The sequence below is a fragment of the Natrix helvetica genome, assembly GCF_964273705.1.
Source record: "Natrix helvetica genome assembly, chromosome: 6".
Taxonomy (NCBI): domain Eukaryota; kingdom Metazoa; phylum Chordata; class Lepidosauria; order Squamata; family Natricidae; genus Natrix; species Natrix helvetica.
Window position 1 is genome coordinate 35,131,402 of NC_138553.1, and position 15,938 is coordinate 35,147,339.

Below are 15,938 nucleotides of genomic sequence, written 5' to 3' on the forward strand. Positions count from 1 at the left end.
CAACATTGCACCAAAAGAACACAAATGCAGTAAACAATGACTTAATCTACCACTATGTAGTTTTGTCCTCATATCTGATGCAATTAACATGCAGTATTATATTGTGACATTACGGCATATACTCTGTTGTTCCACATTGAAGGATTTAACATGTTCCTTATAACAAATTATAAGAAATTATTTAAGAAACTATTATACAACTATTGCTGGAATATACTACATTAGATACTCGAAGATACCAGAAGTATGGAATAAGGAATTGAAATGTCCAATCTCTAAAAATCAAGAGCAAACTATTTGGTGAATTACTTAAACATTTGGATAGTATATAGGCAGTAGTAATTTATATTATTAGTTGCCTTTTTTCCTATTGTTCTGCAGTTATATAAATGTTAACATTGATATCACTAATATGCATGTACAATTAGTGTTTGTTTAATATATAAAATATACGCTTTGGTGAGTGATTACTTTTTTCTTTTAAAACAAAATATAATATAATATAATATAAATACAGTGATGCATAGGCATTAAAATATATATTATCATTAAATCCAGTGTGTAGAAAAACTAACTAAAAATTTAACTCTATGACAATTTAAAAATTTCAGCTCTAGAGACTAAATAAATTTATTAGGATATGAAAAGAACTTTCTGGTTGCACTAAAATTGTAATGCATTTGGAGTGTGCATTTGTTAATAGTTTACTAAATTTTGTAAAAAAAAAAAAAAAAAGGAAACATATTCCTGACAACAGGAACATCAAAGATAGGAGGAACTAGAAGAAAAAAAATCTACCTGTAGTAATCATCCTCTTGTATGAATTTAGCTTCAGTTTAATGAACTTCAAATCACAGGTGATTTAGAACTTCAAAGCCAGTGGTGGGTTTCAAATTTTTTTAGAACCTCTTCTGTAGGTGTGGCCTGCTTTGTGGGCCATGTGACTGGGTGGGAGTGGCTTGCTGGCCATGTGACCGGGTAGAAGTGGCTTGCCAGCCATGTGACTGGGTAGGCATGGCCAACTTATGAAACTCACTTAACAATGCTCTTGCTTAGCAACCAAAATGTTGGGTCAGAAATTCTGGCATTTAAAGCACGCAAGTCTTAAAGCTGTCAAGTTACAAGACCCTTGTACCCCAAATCTTTAGAAAAAAAAACCTAGGGGTGCTCAAACTTGACAGCTTTAAGACTTGTGGACTTCAACTTCCAGAATTCCTCCTCCAGTCATGTTGGCTCAGGAACTCTGGCATTGAAGTGTACAAGTCTTAAAGCTGTCAAGTTACAAGACTCTTGCACCCCTAACACTTTAGAAAAAAACTCCAGGGGTGTTCAAACGTGACAGCTTTAAGACTTGTGGACTTCAACTTCCAGAATTTCTCCTCTTGCTCTTCATCTTGATGATGTGCTGACAGGCAGGGGGAGGGAGCTGGAACCGGTTCTAAACGGCACTATAGAAGAGGTTAGAACTGGCAGGAACCCACCCCTGTTCAAAGCATAGGTGATATGTACGTACGTACGTATGTATGTTACATATGTATATCAGATTTATATAGCTACCCATTTCTCAAATGTGACTCTGGATAGCATTCAATAAAATAATCAATTAAAGCAATTAAAACAGTGAAAGATATATATCAATAAAACTAGTATAGGAGAATGGATGAGTATCTTACATATAGTGAAACCATCTAATAGGCTTCCTATTTTCTTGAGATCCCCAAACTTGTGTGAAAATCATGTTTTGAGTGATTTCCAAAATGCCAGTAATATTTATTCTTACATTAAAAATGGTGCACGTACTAGATCAGACTATTACTAAAGTGCACACTAAAACTTTCTCCAAAAATGTATGTAAAGGGTGAAAATTACAATTAATTCAGCGTCTGAAAAAGGAATATTCAGCACTATAGAAGTAACCCTCACTTAGCTACTGCCTTGGACAGCGACTGTTTGCAGGTTCGAAAATAATGAAAAAATAACTTTGTGACCCAGAACTTTAGCAGCACCCCCCCCCCCAAATTACATGTTTGTCATTACAGTATGCATTGTCCTGTGTAAAATTGTAATCCTCACGATTTTTCACTTAGTCACTACTCACTTAATGATCTAGTTGCTTGTCCCAATTGAATTTCTAAGTGAGGATTACCTTTTGCCAGTCTGGCCCATTCTATGGGTGTTATAGAGTTGTCAGTATGGGGAAAATAGGAGCCAGGAATATTAGGTATATTTGCTGCCTTGAGCTGACCAATATGTTCTCCCCCACCCTCTATCTAGATAAAACTATGAGAATAAGAAGAATATTCAAACAAACAAGTATCTGTGACATAACACCCCAGACTTAACAATTGTCAATAAGAAAGGCAAAAATTGTGGATAGTAGGCATTGCAGTACCTGGTGATAGAAAAATAGAAGAAAAAGAACTGGAGGAAATCACAAAATACAAAGACCTGCAAAGAAAAGTAGAATGACTATGGCAATAAAAAGCAAAGATACTGGTAGAACCAATGCTAATAGTTGCCTTGGTTGCAATTTCAAAACATCTGGAGCACCACTTAAACCCCATTGGCATTGAGAAAATCACCATCAGTCAATTGCAAATGGTAGCTTTACTTGGAATTGCTTACATATGTGACAACACCGTTAAACAACATCTGCTTATCATAGTTCCATGGGATGGACTCGATAGGCAGAAAAAAGTGCCAAATTCAGTCTAAACATCTGACGATCAACCATAATAAAAATAATGAATATTTTTGTCTTGAGGAAGGCTGGTTTGTTATCAGTTCCTATATAATATGTATATAGCTCTTATTTTAATTCTTCAACACAAATTCATACTCAATAAGTAAATTCTCCTCTTAAAAGCAGTGTTTCTGTGGATTTGGTTTTACATTCTTTATGTTCCTTTAAGCAAAAGCTATTTCTGAAACCACCAACATATTTTGAAATGAACCTAGAATCTTTAAAAAGCCAAAGCTCAGCTAATGTTATTTTATATTTTGTAAAAAAGCAGTATTAACCTAGTAAGGTCTGCTTTCTTGTGGTACAACACATGGGAAAACATAACACATGACAACAAAAAAACATTTCCAAATTTCAACCATTGTCCTCAACATAAACGGTGCTCCTAAATTTACTAACTTTTTTTGACACTGCAGATTTCAAAGAGAACTTACGCAGCATCAGTCGTGTCGTAGACAATTATTCCACTAGTTTCTAAATCCTGAATCATTTTGCATTAGTGTCACTCAGGCCTTGGATCAATAATACCACCTTCTGGATTTTTTTAAATTTGCAGTCTCTGGAGACTGCTACACTATGGCTACCCAAATGCAAGGTATATTCTGATGTTTGTCCCACATAAACTATTATTCCATAATAAAGATAATTATTTCATTGCATCTGTCAAGAAAAATATATAAGTTCTAATTCTTAATGGTTTAATATTTTTTTAAAAAATCTCTTTGAAGGTGGGTTTATGGGTAAAAGTTTTATGCGTCGGTTTCTGTGTGTGGGGTTTTCTTGGTTTTTAATTTTATAAGTCACCTAAAATTACAGCAGTGAGATGGGCTGCAGTACATATTTAATAAATGTAGACCTGTAATACAATTTATGGAATATATACAGCATGTGTTTATTCAATTTATAGCCACTTTTTATGCAGAAGCTTAAAGGGATCCATCTGTCCATCCATTTCTTTCTCCCTTTCTCTCTCGCTTGCACTTTGATCTATCTCTATCTCTATTTCAAAATCATGCAGTTGTCTTTTCTGGCAGAGGGTAAAGTAGAATATGTCACTACTCCTAGTCTGTTAATTTAACTGCATCACTGATACTGTGTATGTTACATTATTATGTTGTATATATTGTATGCTGTAATATTATTATTTTATACATCAATATATGTTATATGAATACATACTCTATAGAGAAAATATAGATCAGGGGCAATTACTCCTCTTTGGCTTGCTGGCAGAAGAATAAATACATGTTTAGCAGGTTACTGTTTACTAAGTGAATTGCACTAGTTGCTGAGATGGGTTATGCAGAATTTAGTTGAGTTGAATTTATTTATCATATTTCTGCACCACCCAACACATAAAAAGGTGACTGAGCAGTATACAATCAAATCATATGAACAGTAATTACAAAAATACTGTAAAATGAAAACATAAATACTATTTTAATTATTAAAATACAAACAAAAGATAAGGAGTAAATAGATATTACACACAATGTAGCCAGTTCATTAAATCCCCTTTTCGGTCAAACTTCTTAAGATTGGTGACAAGTTTTAAGGGATTTCTAAGACATCAAGGAGAGGGAACTGTCATATCTTGCGGGGTGGGGGAGGGAAATGATGCTCCACAGGAAGGCCATAGCAGAAAATGCCTGTCTCTTGGGTCCTGCCAAACATAGTTCCTTAGCAAATGAGACCCAGAGTATGCCTCTTTTGAAATGGGTGGAAATAATCAGGAAGAGGCCATTATCAAAGTTGGCCCCATGTCATAAAGGCCTTTAAAGTTCAAAACCAGCATTGTGAATTGGATCTGCAATTGACAGCCAATACAGCTTGCAGAGCAGTGGCATAATGTATGCCATTCTAAGCCACACACTGGTTGTGTTTCTATTTTTTTCTTAACTGCCCAGTTTATAACAAATGGGGGTAGGAAGAAAATACAGGGGATTATTCTGAGAACTGCTGCAGGCAAGATTTATTATTAAGAATATTTCTATGCCACCACAATAAAAGAGATTCCAGGCCATTTACACAATACAAATACAGATTAATATATCCAAGGTAAGAATAAGGCAACTACAAAAAGAGTAGAAAAATAAAAAGCCTACAAAGAAGAAATAAAAGTAGAGGTGACAACATTCACATCAGGGGAAAGTGACCAAGAGCTTCCAAAAATCAACAAGGATGGAACCAATCTGATCTACACGGGGAGCCTGTTCCAGAGAATGTTGGTGGGCTTACTACAGAAAAACAGGACCGTTGCATCTTGCCTCAGACTTTCAACCCGCCTGAGGGAAGGATTTGCAGCAGTTTCACCCTGATAAATCCAACTGGTTGGGCTGATATGGTTCACATCCACTTTAAATGTGCAATTGTTATTTAGCTGTGGCATCATCTTTTTGTAATGTTTAAATAACTTGATTAGGCATATATTGAGGTAGTTAATTTAAAACAAACTCTTATTCCAAATTTAGAATATTGAAATTAGTTTTTCTATACATTGACACCAACAACATAATAGAATTAATTTTCTTTAAAACGGGATCACAATCATAAAACTCTATGCATGAAGTCATTAAAAATGAATCTTGGATGATCCTAAAAAAAGTACAGTAAATCTCATTAGTTATATAGTGAAGATAAGGGACTCTTATTAGTTATATACAGATGCAACCAAAAGTATAGGTAGTCCTCAACTTACATCTCTTGGTTTAGTGACTGTTTAAAGTTAGATTGGTGAAGTGACTTATGACCATTTTTCAGACTTACAACTGTTGCAGCATCCCTATAGTCACATGATCAAAATTTGGACACTTGGAAACTGACTCTTTATGACAATTGCAGTGTCCTGGGATCAGTGTCTTTTTGCAACTTCTGACAAGCAAAGTCAACGGGGAAGCCAGAGTCGCTTAACAATTGTGTTACCAATTTAATAACTGCAGTGATTCACTTAACAACTGTGGGAAGAAAAGCTGTAAAATGGGGTGAAACTCATTTAACAGCTGTTTTGCTTAGCATTAGAAATTTTGGGCTCAATTCTGGTCATAAGTCAAGGACTATCTGTATTGATACCTCTCAATTTTTCCTAAGAATTCTAATTTGCCATGAAATAAGTTGAAACTAACAAGTAACACACCATTCCTTGATCCACAGACCATACAGCAGGCACTACTTTTGATGTATGACTTGAATGGAGTCATACATCAATGAAATGAAAATGGAAAGCATTTGCTGTATGGAATATGGAATAAAGAATATATTAATTTATATTTATTTCTTGGCAAATTGGGATTCCATCGGGGAAAGAGGGATACCAATACATTTAGCTGAGTTGCTATAATCTATTACATTTTATCTTTATTGCTTTATAAATAACCCAATGCAGCGAACATATATAATACCCCTTCCTCCTATTTTCCCCACAACAGTTAAACTGTAGAAATTATGAAAGGATCACTGGCCTGATACAATGAAATCCTTAGGAATTAGTTATTTGATTTATATATCCTGCCCTTATTTTGCATGACTCAAGGTGGCATATATAATTCCTCCTCCTGTTTCCCCCCCCCCAACATTCCTGTAAGTGGAGTTGGGCAAAAGTTCATTTTTTACCAATACATTCATATTTATTTAAATATTTCTCTTCATCAGTGTTTATTAACCTTGGCAGCTTAAAGAAATATGGAGTTGAACATCTTCAAATTGGTAAGGTTGAGAAACATTGCAACATATTCATTCTGATAATTTTCTTTTCTTTTCTTTATGGAAGCATGGTTTCAAAATTAACTAGCATCACAAACAGCTGGCTACTAAATTGAATTTATTTTCTATTTACTAATTTAATTTACTAATAAAGTTCAAATGTTCTTTTCAATTAGAACTTCTTCATAGCCAATTGTGTAAAACCTTTATTTTTCACCTAAACATGATCCATTCTCATTTGAAAAACCGAATATATGGAAAAAACACAAAACCTTTATTCCAATAAAGCAGTATCATTGACTATTTGAAAACTAGTTATTCATTCACAGTACAAAATGGTAGGAATTTCTTATAACCATCACTGTACATTTTACATATTTTAAGTGTTAACAGTTTTAAAATTTTATATCAATATATTTGTTTCAAAGAACAGCAAAGGTTCAATAAATCAAAATAGAATTTCATGTTCCAAATATTCATCTCATACAAACCACAATGACACTAGAGTAATATCACTTTACACATAAGAATTTGAGTGCTGTATAATTTTAAACATAGAAATTAATGCTTAAATAAAGATTGAACAATTAACCATCAAATAATTTCAATCAGACCTCTCTCTCTCTCTCTAAAAACACATATAAGGAACTTGTATATTTTTAAGTTGATTGAAATCCAAGAAAGTTTAGGAGTAATTCTAGACTATTAATTCCTATCTATTATATACAATGGTTTTGAGTTCAGGATAGTGAATCACACAATGAAAGAATCCTTATATATTACACAAACAAATGCTTAATCTTTGAAGGATTGCTAAATGTGTTTTGAAAATTATTTTTTAAATGCTTGGTTTATGCTGCATAAACTCATCAATATTTAGAAAATATCCACAAAGTCAAATTGGAAGTATGCCGTTGGGAGTATTATTTTATTTTAAATATTGTATCTGCCTTTTGTTGGTTACATTAAACTGATGTAGCTATAATATGAACAGGTACAAGCAATAATTTTTATATGGATTATCCCTATGGACAACTATAAGCCTGTTGTCACACATCACTGTACAGAAATCAAATATCAGAAGCCTTCATTAAAGTATATATTTATTTAGTCATTTATTTCACTATAATAAGACCAAAATATTGCATGTACTTTAAAAGAAGCTTGTTTATCCGATTTAAATCCAGATACACCTTCTCTGTTTAAAATAAAACACGGATTGCTATAGAAGGAAGAAAAAATTGAATTTTATAATTTTAAGTTCAGAAAAACATGAGAATAGAAATATTTACTTAAATATGTTATCTATTAATTCTTAAATTTTGTTAGTCTCTTAACTTTTCTGAGCGAGGTCTACATCCATTAGATTGGTCCTCTTTTTTTGCAGAGAAAGGATAATTTATTTCCTTTCATAAACATTTCACCTGGATTATTAATTAGGCAGACCTTTGTCCTCAAGCTTTTTCTTATGGCTGTGGCCCAGTAGCCTATTTTATTCATAAATTTTAGCTCATGCTAGTCGATAGAACTTGATCTTACTTAATGAGATCAGAGTTAAAGTTGGTGTTATCTAAAGATATTTTCTGGAATCATTTTTAAAAGCATGTTTTTTGCATTCTAAAAAAATTGAGATGAAACAAAACACTTAATTTTATTCTGATTAATGAAATCATTTTAAAAATGGAGAATTCATGTAGTATTTTCTGAAGAAAAATGCTTCTCGACTTTAAATGGCTTTTTAAATTCCATCCTTGTGTTAATATTCATTAAAGGTTGATAACATAATTTCACTGATATAATCCAAGCATCCTCTTAAAATAGTAGCAGTTCATTTGTTTGACTCACTGTAAAAGAAAAAAGTAATTTGCTATAAAGGCAGCTGCATCTATTCAAAGGCCAAAGGATCTTTAAAAAAGCCCCATAATAAATCAAGGGTCATTGTATCTAAATTAGTTTTAAATGTACACTCATAGAAGAGACTGAACAAATATTCTTTTTTCAGCAAATCAGTGAAGTGTTCTCTCTGAAATTAAGGTTGTTTACTATTTTGGAAACAAGTAAACTTTATTAAAGAGTTATAGTAGTTATGAACTATTCATATGCTATATTTCTTTTTTGTGTCTTATGAAAATTAGGTATAGTATTTGGTTATAGAGTTACTATGTTATTGGCCATGTATGAAAATGCTTCAAGACTTTTTATACAACTGAGGCATGAAGGCCCCTTCCCTATTATAAGTTATCTTCCATGTACAGTCTTACATCAAATGAAATTTACACTGTACAAAAGTAAAACACCTGTATCATTAGTTGCTATCAAAGTTCCAGTGATATAACATTGGAATGCAACTTTTTATTAGTGAGATGAAGTTAAAGCAAATGTTTTCTATAGCTATCTTAAGAAATTCAGATTACATTATAAAAGCTGAATTTTTAACAAACAACAACATTGTAAAGATATACTGGTATTTTACATTTTTTGTAAAAGGTTGTTTTTCATATATTATAGGAAACTTGTATCTTCAATATATTTACTTTATCTTTTTTTAAAAAATGTTTTAATATTTGGGAAATCCTTCTAGGCCATAAATAAGAAATTTAAAGAAAACTGGAACTATACAAAGAACTGGATATACAGCATTCATACTTTTTACATATGTGGCTAATTAAACATACCTCAACAAAATATTGAGTGTACATAAATAGCACAAGTGATTTTTGTGATAAATAATATTCTCACTGGTCCAAAGATACAAAATAAAAGTACTAAGACAGAAAAATAAACCATGTCCTCAAGATATATTCAACATCATTACTGTTTATAATTGAAAATATAATTTAAGAAAACACATTCACAGCATAAGCACCTTTGGTTTCTTAAGCAGCAAATGGAAACAGTTTAATCAATGAAAGGTACTGAAAATAAAGTGTTAGCTTTCTTTCCAACAAAAAGGTTTCACATCTTTTCAATATAATTTGCTACATTCCAAAGAATTGTGTATGATAGATCACCAAAGTTCTGGGAAAGAAATAATAGAGGGGGAAAAAAAACTTCCTTTTCCCCCTATAAAGCAGAATTTACTATTGGTTTTTACTGAAAGAAAGCTTTTACACTGAGAACTATATTCAAATGAAAGTTGATTGTTTTCTCCAAGTTGATGTTAAAAGTTTATTCTTCTATATATTCCAACAGGGCCTCAATGAGAAAAAAAAAACATTTCAGTAAATAACATTGTCTTAGTTAAAGCTCATCTACTTAACTCTGAAGAAACATAAGGGCTTCTGCCAATGGCAATCAAATCTGATTCCCTAACAAATATTTATCTGAAGATGTACTGCTTGCATTTTAAGTATCCAGAAAAATTATCAGCTTTGCTGCTGAATTGACTTCTGTTCATCAATATGCAACTTATTATTTTAATGATTGGATGTTAAGCATAATAAGCATGATAAAATTAACTAAATGTTTTAGATAACATTTTTAAAGTTTATGCCAAAAATGTAAGTGCTGTGGTTGGGCAGACATTAGGTATTAAAAGCTAAATCAGAGCATTCATAGTTTGCAGTATTTTTCAATGTAAAAGACCACTATTCTACAAATATTTTCAAAACACACTCTCTATTGGGGAAGAATGCTGTAAGGTAAATAATTGTGGCTTTGTACACCAATCTTACCTCTCATATTTTCCAGAAATGCCATCTTACATTCAACCACAAGTCATCTTTATTTCTAACTAGATATCATATCAAATTCAGAGAGAGCAAAATTCAAAAGCCAAGGTGTAGCATATACTTCAGATGCATATGCTGGACCCTGGATTGCTGATAAATCATTTGCTTCTATTTGTACAAATATACAGTAATTATGATATCAAAAGGAAACGTAACAATTGGCCTGCTCTACTGTACAATAGGTGATGTAGTATTTACAGGGTTATTGGATGACATATTCGTTGTTGGCTACACCTGTAATTCCAGTGAAACTAGCAGTACTAAAGAAAGTCTGGCTTATGCAACAATTTCCATGCCAACTCAAGAAGGCTGAAATCCCACATTACTACCTAGTCCATCTCACTTAGTGCACCCATTTTTAGGCCTTGTGCATTTGGAACAACCCAGTTTGCAACTGGGAATAATTATCTGATCATATTTATCAGTAGAAGATAGCAAGAACAACCAGCAGGTAAATGCCTAAAATTGGTAGATATGCAATCTTTATTAATCATAACTCTGGGTGCTCAGATTGATACAACCTGATTTAAAAACAATGAAATTAAGGGCAGAGGCTTGTAAATACTTAAGAAAAGTAAAACAGATAAGACAAATGAAATATATTAGTCACCGTGGAAATATTTTTCACATGTTCATTTCATTATATCGAATTTACCCAAATCAGCTTTTTAACAGGCATAAAACAATGCTAATCATCTTGCTCACAATTACATTATCCAAAGAGGTCATTTAAGTCCTTGTTAGCTGAGCTGCTGTTTACCATGCTGTTCGTTGGTTGTGTAAAGTTCTGAGGATTAAAGAAAGGATTTCCCTGTAAGCCAAAGCCAGTTTGTCCCATTACATTCATCTGTGTTCCCAAAGGACAACTGTTGGTACCCTGAGGAGGTGCAAATTGATTAAGCCATTGGTTTGTTTTCTGTTGTGACAACTGATTCATACTAACTTTGGGTTTTTGAGGCCCAAATAGGCTATCTAAAGCAGACATATCATGTGGCCTGCTTTGCTGCACAGCTGGCGATGTAGTGTTCAAAGGGCTATAAGATGGCATGTTTGTTGTTGGCAACATATTCATGTTAGCCATTCCAGTGACACCAGTATTACCAAAGAAATTCTGGCTTGTTGTACCAATGCCAAATCCAGAGGGCTGAAACCCCATATTAGCATTTAGTCCATTTCTCTTAGTGTTTTCAACAGATGAAGAAAATCCCATTCCAATACCCACTGAAGAAAAGCTACTTGAAGAAGGAACTTTAGGTTTGCTGATGGGTTGAGTGGTCAATGAAGCTATATTATCTCTCAGAGTATCAGTCAAATCCTTTGTCTGAAAATACAAGACAATTAAAATTATTTTACAGCAGCATCAATTGTTATCAGTTAAATAATAAACACCAGCAAATTTTATTTTCAAAACTATAGACATAATTCTTGACTTATGACTATAATTGAGCCTGCAATTTTGATGGTAAATTGTGGTGGTCATAAAGCAGGTCACCAATGTCCGCATCCAATTTTACAATTGTGGTCGTTTTTATAATATGTAGTTAACAAAGCAAGCACATTGTTTGTTATGGAGCGTTTTGTGCCAAAACCAGGAAGTAAGAAACTGGTTTCTGTCAAAAACATCATAAATTGCAGTCAAATAATTCTTGGAAGCTGCAAATGAACATAAATCCTGGCTGGTTACCAAGCAGCCAAAATGTGGTCACGTGGCCATGGGGGAAGGGCCAAACATCAGAACTATGAACCCAGTTATAGGTAGCTTTTTCAGGGTTTGTGGTAAATTTGAATACTCATTAAGCAACTGGTCATATGTCAAGGTCTACCTGCATATTATATTGTGCAACACAAAGGCAGATTTACAACATCAACATGTATAATTGTTTCTTTAACTAGATATTTAGATGATATTACATTCCAACTGAATAAAACACCCCCTCCTCTGCTCTAGCATATTTCTTGGTCTAATGTTTTAAATGTGCTATACCTACACAATAGTTTGCTTCCAGTATGTGCCTCTTGAACAGTCTAAATAATGGTGTACAACTGTACATTGTAATGTGGCTGCTATTGATAGCTAGAAAAAATGAATTATTGTTGAGAAACTATGGGCTCCTCATCCAGTTTCTGTAAAGAAGGCTAGTATTTATAACTTTTATTGACATGTCTTTACCGAATGTTTACGTTAAGATTAGGTGGACAACAAAGTAAGACTGTATGATCTATCTCTACTTTTAGGGGGGTTTGCTGGTATCTCAGTAACATGTAAAATCACTTTCTGAGATGTTTAAATATAGCTGCTAAATTGGCTTTAATTGCTACTAAGATTGTACTGCTTCTTTATTTTCACTTATTGACAGTCCAATATATTTATGAAATAAATCAATCAGTCAATGCACCCATACCTGTTTCACTGGTGCAATGATTGCATGAGGCTGGGGTTTAAGCGGTTGTTGGTTTTTCAGTTTTTGTGCTTGCTCCTGTTCCTTTGCTAACTTCTGCTTTTCTTCAAGTGTAAGTGATCCCTTCAAAAGAACACATTTGTTAATTGATAGCCTGAACCAACTGCAGCTAACTAGCTTTAAATCAGCAAGACTAGCAAAGCAGAGTTAGAAACACTTGTCCAAATGCAAATACCTGCTCATTTTTCAGACACCCATCTGAGCTACTTGATGTCTGCATCTCAGTCAAACCTCAATTTTTCTATATACAGAAAACATACTCAGCCTTTTTTAAAATAAAATAGCAAAGTTTACTTTTATTGCCTGAAATATTAAAACAGATTATTGGGAATAACTTCCATTTTATATAAAAGTCTATGAAAATATGGATACAAGTGAACATGATAAACATAGCAATCTCTGGTTACAGATCTGGCTAACAGATACCATTGTAATTTATTAGAAAAATTTACAATTGCCTTGTAAAATAGAAAGAATTGTTTTCAAGTTTTGAAATTTCAGCACTGTCTTAAACGTTTTGCATAATTGTTAAAAGAACGTGCCACAAGGTATTTTTTGGAATACCTTGTCACAAGACAAGGTATTTCAAAAAAAATGGGAGCCATCACAGGGAAGAAGTGTGTGCAGGATCATATCCTCTGGAATTTTCTTATACATCAACCTCCAAGTTTTCTCCCACTGACTGCACACACAGATTGGTCCTTCCTAAAGTACCCTGGAGCTAAAACAAGTATAGAGTCCTGGTGGCTCAGTAGTTAGTATTCAGTATTGCAGGCTAACTTTGCTCAAAATCTGGAATTCGATCCTGATGGGTTAAGGTTGACTCAGTCTTCCATCCTTCTGAGGTTGATAAAATAAGGATCCAGATGATTGGGGGTAACATGCTGACATTGTAAACTGCTCATAGAGTGCTATAAAGCACTATAGAGAGGTTTATAAGTCTAAGTGCTATTGCTATTGCTTTATAGATAAAAACCAGCACTGTGAACCATATTTGAAAACCTACTGGTAACTGCAATAATTGGAGAACTGGTAGTCTATTGTAATAGCATTCTCATTTGCTAATATCCTAACTGGAATAGTTGCAGTTTTTAATCTGTACCAGTTTCCAGGTTGTTTTCAAAGGAGGACCCATGTAGGGCATTTTACAGTAGTCTAACAGCAGATTTATTAAAACTTTGTTTTCTGTTGCCAGAGTTTCATAATTCATGTAGGTCGATAATTGCTGCTTCCAATGAAGTAATCGTCCATGGCTAATGACTGATCTTTTTAAAAAACCAAGAGCCTGCCATTTAGTTACCATGTTTAAGAAAGGGGTGTAGAGATAAGGCAAGTCCATTGCTTCCAAATAACTCTTAAATTAAAAACTATATTTTTCGCAGCAATGTGTCATTTGTGTAAAGATTGTTTAAATATTAGAATATTCTTCACAACATCGGACTGCTTGATCTTCCTAGCCTTATCTTATATCTCATTAAATATATATAATTTATCTCATTATACCTTATATCTCATTAGTTTGCATTAAAACTATGAAGGCAACACCAAAAATGAAGAATTCTATCTGATCAATCCGTCATACTGAAATCTACCATGGATTAGACTCAATATGCACGCACAGACGCACACATCTCATTATTAAAACTTACCTTTCTTTGATTTGTCATCAATCCATTCTCTTTACAATCAGGTCCACTAGTTAACATTCCTAGATTGCTAAACTTTTTGTCCACCTGTTTGAATTAAAACAAGATTTGAAAAAATATTTTAAACAGTTACTTGAAACCAGTATTATATTCATCTAATAAACACAGTATTAGCCAGGTGTCTGTTTCAATCACTCACTCTCAGCCCAAGTGATCTCACAGGGTTGTTATTGTAGGGAAAACAGGAGGAAGAAAGAATAATATGTATGTTTTCCACCTTGACTTACATACACACGTATATATACATACATACATACATACATACATACATACATAAATACATACAATACATACATACATACATACATACATACATACACCTTACTTGATTGCCTGTACTGCTGACTTTTGATTCTTCAAGTGGTTTCATTTGATTAGTTATATCCAAAGATCTGTAAAAAGGTAATTATAATAAGTTATAGTTTCAATCTCAAAAGCAATCCAGAAATACATTTCAACAGAATGTAACAGAAATACATTCCAAATATTATCATTACAAATTAAAAATAATTTGCTTTGAGTTTCTATTTCAACATAACACCAATTTGTAATTATATTATTATATAGAGGTCACATCAGCCTCTATATCACAGGTTAAATCAAAGCAGCATAAATTCAGAGGTTAAATCAAAGTAATAAAATGGAATTAACACAAAGACAACACAGGGTTACTGTACAATAGACCACACACAGAGAATGGTTGGGGAAAAAAATCAATATTCAACCCTCCTCAGATCTTGTCTGCCACAGCAATTTAAAAATTCATCAAAGTTAATATAGGTGTTTTTTTCTATTTTGCATGCATGCTGGAACAATTAAAATTTCTTCTTCATCTCTCACTACCATCAGTACGATAACTATGCATGTGTATTATTTTTATTTTTCCTCTGCATGCAGAATAATTTTGGGGCACTCCAGAATGCCTCCTTTACTCCCAATACCACAATGTCTATACTCAAAACAATCTCTTAAAAATAATAAAAATAATATGTTCACTATTGCTATTAAATTACTTGCATTAATAAACCATAAAATGTTACCCCATTTAAATTATATGAAACACATATAACAGAGCATAGATTTTTCCAATTTCTCTTGTTTTTCTCATTTAGCTATATAACAGTATTGAATATAAATTGAAATCACATACCTATAGTGTATTCAAATTCTATGACAGACATCACGCACAAGGTATCTCAGTTTTAATTTAATCATTGGTTCAATTCACACATTGTACTAACCCATGGTTTTTTTTTAACAATGCTGAATTCGTAACTCATACATAATACAAATCCATACATTTGTGTGGCTAGGTTCGCACATCAACTCATGAACTCAAATCAAATGAATAGTGTGGTTCAGCATGTACTAGTCCAGCCATTATTGAGTGTGGTTTAGTGTAGAATACTAAATTCCTATCCAAGATGATGGAAGATAAAGTTCATAGTCTGCTGATATTGAAAATCTATTCCAAACTGTTCAACTGTGAAGATGGATGGCAGTTAGCTAACTTTATAGGACTGGGAAGAAGTTACAAAAAGTATAATAAACTTCATTGCAATAGAATATTAATAGCCAGTTAACCTATTAGTATATACTA

At 33.0% G+C, this 15,938-nt stretch overlaps 1 protein-coding gene across 2 annotated transcripts in view; it reads right to left on the reverse strand.

Annotated features, from left to right (window-relative positions):
• Nucleotides 1–6,695: 6,695 nt before the first annotated feature.
• Nucleotides 6,696–15,938, reverse strand: part of SCYL2 (SCY1 like pseudokinase 2) — a 33,467-nt gene continuing 24,224 nt past the window's right edge. For both annotated transcript variants that reach the window (XM_081958557.1, XM_081958558.1), the window contains exons 15-18: nt 14,664–14,730; nt 14,282–14,365; nt 12,576–12,695; nt 6,696–11,494 (exon numbers count right to left, since the gene is read on the reverse strand). In XM_081958557.1, coding sequence (XP_081814683.1) covers nt 10,886–11,494; nt 12,576–12,695; nt 14,282–14,365; nt 14,664–14,730 — 880 coding nt within the window. In that variant the 3' untranslated portion in view covers nt 6,696–10,885. The remainder of the gene's footprint in view (nt 11,495–12,575; nt 12,696–14,281; nt 14,366–14,663; nt 14,731–15,938) is intronic.